General features: G+C 55.6%; 1 protein-coding gene across 6 annotated transcripts in view; it reads right to left on the reverse strand.

The window, feature by feature from the left end:
* The window catches only part of RBBP5 (RB binding protein 5, histone lysine methyltransferase complex subunit), a 36,046-nt gene extending 30,244 nt beyond the window's left edge, over positions 1 to 5,802 (reverse strand). For 3 of the 6 annotated variants that reach the window (XM_086861631.1, XM_086861627.1, XM_086861626.1), the window contains exons 1-9: positions 5,649 to 5,771; positions 5,133 to 5,158; positions 4,546 to 4,718; positions 4,081 to 4,221; positions 3,154 to 3,316; positions 2,241 to 2,350; positions 2,006 to 2,125; positions 1,283 to 1,436; positions 1,116 to 1,187 (exon numbers count right to left, since the gene is read on the reverse strand). In XM_086861631.1, the coding sequence (XP_086717757.1) occupies positions 1,116 to 1,187; positions 1,283 to 1,436; positions 2,006 to 2,125; positions 2,241 to 2,350; positions 3,154 to 3,316; positions 4,081 to 4,221; positions 4,546 to 4,718; positions 5,133 to 5,158; positions 5,649 to 5,667 (978 nt within the window). In that variant the 5' untranslated portion in view covers positions 5,668 to 5,771. Of the gene's footprint in view, positions 1 to 1,115; positions 1,188 to 1,282; positions 1,437 to 2,005; positions 2,126 to 2,240; positions 2,351 to 3,153; positions 3,317 to 4,080; positions 4,222 to 4,545; positions 4,719 to 5,132; positions 5,159 to 5,362; positions 5,371 to 5,648 lie in introns of those variants that run through there. The other 3 variants (XM_086861629.1, XM_086861630.1, XM_086861628.1) reach the window with 3 other exon arrangements.
* Positions 5,803 to 6,438: the final 636 nt, after the last annotated feature.

Raw genomic sequence — 6,438 nt, forward strand, 5'->3', positions numbered from 1 at the left:
TTGGTGAGTTGGGAATGGCTGGGATTGGTGAACTGGGAATGGCTGGAATTGGTTGAGTTGGGAATGGTTGGGATTGGTTGAGTTGGGAATGGCTGGAATTGGTTGAGTTGGGAATGGCTGGAATTGGGGAGTTGGGAATGGCTGGAATCGGTTGAGTTGGGAAGGTTTTTCCAACCGGAATTACTCTGTTCTACAATCTCACTGAAATCCCATAAAAGCACCAAAAATCAAGGAAAAATCCCATAAATGCATGGAAAATCCAACCTCCTTTAGGTCCATGGAAAATAAGAGGCTGGAAAAATGAATTCCAGTGAAAATCCAGCATCAAAATATTCCTTAAATATTGCAGTGGACATCGCAAACCCCAGCTGAGGGTTCACATCCTGGAATTAAAGGAGGGGGGAATTCCATGGAAAACGTCCCTGGGATGGAGTTTAAGGATTAATCCAAAGCTGAGCTGGAGTTTTGAGCTCAAAATCCCAAATTAAAATGAAGCAGGAAAAGCCAAAAATGTGTTGGAACAGGAATTCCTCAAGGATTTAAACACACAAAAATTGAGTCCGTGGGGAATGATGGAATGATGGAATTCCAGACTGGTTTGGGTGGAAAGGGAGCTTCAATCCCATCCCATTCCATGGGCAGGGACATTTCCCCATCCCAGGGTGCCCCAGCCTGGCCTGGGACACTCCCAGGGATGGGGCAGCCATGGATTCTCTGGGAATTTGGGAATTCCCAAATTCCCAAAGCTGGGAATGAGTCAGGAATGCTGAAACTGGGAGTCTTTATGGAATCGTGGAATGGTTTGGGTTGGAAGATCTTAAGGATCATCCCATTCCCACCCCTGCCGTGGGCTGGGACACTTTCCATGATCCCAGGTTGCCTCGGGGACTCCCAGGGATGGGACAGCCACGGATTCCCGGTCCCTGGGAAGGATTTATTCCCAATATCCCACCCAAACCAGCACCAGGAATCCTGGAACGCTTTGGGGGCTGGAAGGAATCATAAACCCCACACTTCTCCTTATCCCAGATCGCTCCAACTCCAGGGATGGAGCAACCAAAATCCCTCAGGGCAGGCGCCATTCCCAAGGGAACGATCCCAAAAGCCTCACTCACCACCTGGTTCTGAGCCCATATGGAAACCACCCCGCTGGAAATGGAGGCGATGATGGGCCGCACCGGATGCCACTGCAACCAACCAGAGGACACAAAAAACCCCTCAAAATGAGCCAAAACGGGGCCTCATTCCCAAATCCCGAGGAGAGCCGGGGGGGTTTCCGTACTGCCACGTCCAGCAGGAGCTCGCCGCGCGTTCCGTGCAGGATTTTCACCAGGTTGCCGATGCTCTTTTCCCAGATGTAGAGCGCGTGCTGCCGCGCCGAGCCCGCCACGATGTACTCGCCATCCCCCGAGAAGCAGCACTTCTTCCAGGGGGTCCTGCAGCCAGGGGAAATCGTGGAAATTGGTTTGGGATCAGAGAGATGAGGTTTTTTTCTCCCTCCCGCTCGGTGTTTAGAGTTGAAGCTGTTCCCAATCCCGGATGAGGATTTGCATCCTCAGCGTGGGATGTGGGATGGGAATGTCCCCAGGCCACATGGGGTAGGGAATATCCCGAGTGGATGAAGAGCCATCAGGATCATTGATCCAACCCCCAGCCCTGCACAGGCCCCCAGAATCCCCACCCTGTGCCAAAACCTCTCGCTGCCTTTGGGGTCTGACAATTCCATGGGAAGCCTTTTCCAGTGGCTGAGCAGCCAGGGAAAAGCAGCCATCCCTGTGCCCCAAATCCTGCAGCCATCCCTGTGCCTGTCCCTGTTCCCCAAATCCCTCCCTGTGCCCTCACCCGTTCCCTAAATCCATTCCTGTTCCCAAATCCCTCCTTGTGACCCTCACCTCTTCCCTAAATCCATCCTGATTCCGAACCCCTCTCTGATCCCAAACCCTGTTCCTGTTCCCTCCCTGATCCCAAACCCCTCCCTGATCCCACTCCCTCCCCGTTCCCTCACCTGTTGACCAGGTCCTGCAGTTTCTGCATGGGCTCGGGCTCGCCGTCGCGCCCGCAGGTGAGGATCTCCCGCCCGTCGTACACGCGGATGATCCGGTCGGCCGTGTTGATCAGGAAGCAGCTGCAGGAAAACGGGGATGAATCCATGAGAAGCTGTTAAAGATCCCATCCCGTGGAGGAGCCGGGGGCTGCGAGCAGCTCCCTGCGGGTTTGGGATCGGCCCCGGAGGCGCTCACCTCCCTTTGCGGGCGAACTCGATGGATTTAATGGCCGTGGTGTTGCTGGTCCCTGTGGTCACTCTGAAGGAAGCAACAAGATCCTGAGTGTCTGTTTTTAAGACCAAGATCTGAAGATTGAGCAGACAGAGAACAATCAGTGGCTTCACCTGAAACAGAGCCCTGGGAGCCCACCCGGGGACACTGCGGGAGCTGCTGAGACACAAACGCCAGGAAAACATCCCAAAAACGCGTCAAAAACAGAGTCAGACAAAGATCCCAGAATCCCTGAGGTTGGAAAACCCCTCCAGGATCATCAAGAAATCCCTCACCTGTTCCCCAAACCATGCAGCCACCTCTGCACCTGTCCCTGTTCCCCATCCCTGTGCCTGTCCCTGTTCCCCAAATCCATCCCTGTGCCCCTCTCCTTTTCCCAAACACATCCCTGCACCCTCACCTCTTCCCTAAATCTATTCCTGTTCCCCAAATCCATCCCTGTGCCCCTCTCCTCTTCCCAATCCCATCCCTGTGCCCTTGACCTCTTCCCTAAATCCAGTCCTGCTCCCAGATCCCCTCCCTGTGCCCCTGACCTGTTCCCAAACCCCTCCTGTGCCCCTGACCTGTTCCCAAACCCCTTCCTGTGCCCCTTACCTGTTCCCTAAATCCATCCCTGTGCCCCTCACCTCTTCCCAAGCCCATCCCTGTGCCTCTGACCTCTTCCCTAAATCCATTCCTGTTCCCAAAACCCCTCCTGTGCCCCTGACCTGTTCCCAAACCCCTCCCTGTGACCCTCACCCATCAATCCCCACCTGGAGCACCGAGCGCCCCCAGGAATTCCTCGGACACCCCAAACCTCCCTGATCACTTCCACAGCCTGAGCCCCTCCCCTTTTCCAGAGGGCAATTCCCGGAGGGGCCCAGGGAGCGGGGCTGACCTTGCCCTTGGCGTTCCCGGTGTAGATGTATTCCCCTCTCCGGTCAAACGACGCCACCACGTTGAGGTCGGAGTCGTCGTCCACGGGCAGCACCACGTGCTTGGAGTCGGAGAGCGTCAGCATCACCGGGGCCGACTTCATGGGACACACCAGCACCCTGTTCCTGCCAAACACGGGAAACTGGGAATGGCTGCCTCTGGAAAGGGAGCTCCAGGTGCAGAGTGACAAAAAAGCGTCCAGGAGTTCAGGGTATCCGGGATTTCCAGCATAAAAACATCCAGCTGGAACGAGGAATTCAGGGTATTCAGGATTTCCAGCATAAAAAAAATCCAGCTGGAGTGAGAAATTCAGGGTATTCCAGATTTCCAGTATAAAGATATCCAGCTGGACTGAGGAGTTCAGGGTATCCAGATTTTCCAGCATAAAAACATCCAGCTGGAGTGAGGAATTCAGGATATGTTGGAAAATAATTTCCAGTGAAAAAGATATTGGGCTGGACTGAAGAATTCAGGGTATCTTGGAAAAGGACTTCCAGAAAAAAAAATCTCCAGCTGGATTAAGGAGTTCAGGGTATCCTGGAGAAGGATTTCCACATAAAAAACATGGAGTTGGATTGAGGAATTCAAGAGATCTTGGAGAAGGATTTCCAGCATAAAAAACATTGAGCTGGATTGAGGAATTCAGGATATCCTGGAAAAGGATTTCCAGCATAAAAAACATCCAGCTGGAATGAGGAATTCAGGATACTCCTGTTTTTGCCGTCTCATTTTCAGTACTCAGACAGCAAAACCAATTTCAGCTGGATTTTAACCTCCCTCCCTCCTCCGAGTTTGTGCAGGGATTTGACACCCAAGGAGACATTCCCACGGCGATTCCCAGGAGTTTCTGCCATCCCAGAAAGGCGGGGGGGCAGCGGGAGGCACTTACTGGTCGCGGGGGTGGTACTGCACTTTGAGGATGGGCGAGGGGAAGCGGAAGCGCTGGTCGCAGTCCCCGGACAGCACGTCCCACTGAGACACGATGTTGTCGGTGGAGGCACTCACCAGCTTGTGCCCGTCCCGGCTCCAGCTGCGGCACAGGGAGGGAATTCCCGGGAAGTTATTCCTTGGAAGGGTTAAACGGGGCTGGAGGGGGAAAGGAGCTTGGGAATTCCCAGGGAAGTTATTCCTGGATGGAATTCACTGGGGATTCCCTGGATGGAATTCCCTGGATGGAATTCCCTGGATGGAATTCCCTGGCTGGAATTCCCTGGAGATTCCCTGGAAGGAATTCCCTGGCTGGAATTCCCTGGATGTAATTCCCTGGGGATTCCCTGGATGTAATTCCCTAGCTGGAATTCCTGAGGATTCCCTGGATGGAATTCCCTTGAATCCCCGAGGATTCCGGGCTCACCACAGGGAGCAGACGGGGTGGATGTGGGCGCTGATGATCTTGGCGATGCCGCGGGTCAGGAAGTCCCAGATGACGATCCTGCCGTCGTTGCAGCCCACGGCCAGCAGCGTGCCCCAGCGGTTGAAGGTGCACGTCAGGGCCATGCTGATGCAGTCCAGGGTCCCGTCAGCCTCCTGCCGGGACAGTGGGGACCAGAGAGAGCCGTGAGAACCGGAGAGAGCCGGGAGAACCGGACACGGCCATGAGAACCGGCCAGAGCCGGCCGGACCAGGGGGGGACCCGGGGGGACCCAGCCCGACCCAGCCAGACCTGGGGGAACCCGCTCGGACGCAGTGACACCTGCTCAGACCCAGCCAGACCCGGTGGGACCCAGCCAGACCTGCATAGACCCGGTAAGACCCGGTGGGACCCTCTCAGACCCAGCCAGGCCCGGTAAGACCCAGCTCGGACTTGGTGAGACCTGCTCAGACCCCGTAGGACCCGCTCAGACCCGGTGGGACCCCCTCAGACCCAGCCAGACCCGGTGGGACCCGCTCAGGCCGCCCGGGGTGGGCTCGGGAGCGGCTGTGGGCCGGGAGCGCCGTTACCTCGGGGTAGTTCTGGCCGAAGGACTCTGCAGAGGAAGGGGAAGGCGGCGGCTGAGCGAGAGGCGGCCCCGGTACCGAACCTCCCCCGGTACCGAACCCGCCCCGGTACCGGTCCTGCCCCGGTACCGAACCCGCCCGGTACCGAACCCGCCCCGGTACCGGTCCAGCCCCACTCCCTGCTCATTCCCACTCTCAGCCGCGCCTCCTCCGCTTCCCGTTCCCGTTCGCACCGAGCAGCTCCAGGCTCACCCCCGCCGCCCCCGTTCCCAGCTCCCTCCCCATTCCCATTCCCATTCCCATCCCCATTCCCATTCCCGCCACCTGCCGGTCCCGCAGCGCCGCCCTCGCACCCCATTCCCGGTCCCATTCCCGCTCCGCTCCCGCCCCCACTCCCAGTCCCATTCCCGCCCCCATTCCCGGTCCCATTCCCGCTCCCGCCCCCATTCCCGGTCCCATTCCCGCTCCCGCCCCCGTTCCCGGTGCTATTCCCGGTGCTATTCCCGTTCCCGCTCGCACCGAGCAGCTCCAGGTTCATCGCGCCGCCGATCCCGCTCCCTCCGCTCCCGTCGCCGAAGGACCCCACGGGGCCCTGCCCGGTGCCGCCCCGCGCCGTTCGCCTGACAAACCGCCGCTCCTTTCCTCCGCCCCCGCCGCGCCTCCCGGCGCCTCCCGGGCCGGCTCCGCCCGCCGTTCCCAGCGGGCTCGGGCAGCGGCGCCGCTCGCTCCCGGGGCGGCGGCGGGAAGGGGAACGGGAAGGGGAACGGGCGGCGCGGATCAGGCAGCGCGGCGGGCAGACCCCGCGCGGCGCGCGGAAGAGGCCGGGTGGGCCCCGCGGCCGCGCAGAAAGGTTCCGGGTACGGGGAAAGACCCGCAGGGGGCGCTAATAAGGGAGCACTACTAATTAAAATAATTTAAATAATTCTTATTATTCTAATAATTAGCTAAAATAGCAAGGGGAATCTGGGCCCTTGCGGGTATTGCCTGGATTTCTACTGGATAGAGCTGTCTGCTTTTGGAAAAAAAGGGAAAAAGAAATAAATAAAAGAAAAATAAAAGAAAAAATTTAAAATAAAATAATAAAAGTATAAAATAAAATATTAACAATAAAGAAAAGTTAAAAATAGAAGAAAATAAAATGCTTTTAAAATAAAATAATAAAAATGTAAAATGAAATATTAAAAAATAGAGAAAAAATATAAAAAAATAAAATAAATTAAAAAAATTAAAAAATAAAATAAAAAAATAAAATAAAATAAAATAAAATAAAATAAAATAAAATAAAATAAAATAAAATAAAATAAAATAA

Source organism: Cyanistes caeruleus, chromosome 24 (genome assembly GCF_971803275.1).
Source record: "Cyanistes caeruleus chromosome 24, bCyaCae1.hap1.1, whole genome shotgun sequence".
Lineage (NCBI taxonomy): Eukaryota > Metazoa > Chordata > Aves > Passeriformes > Paridae > Cyanistes > Cyanistes caeruleus.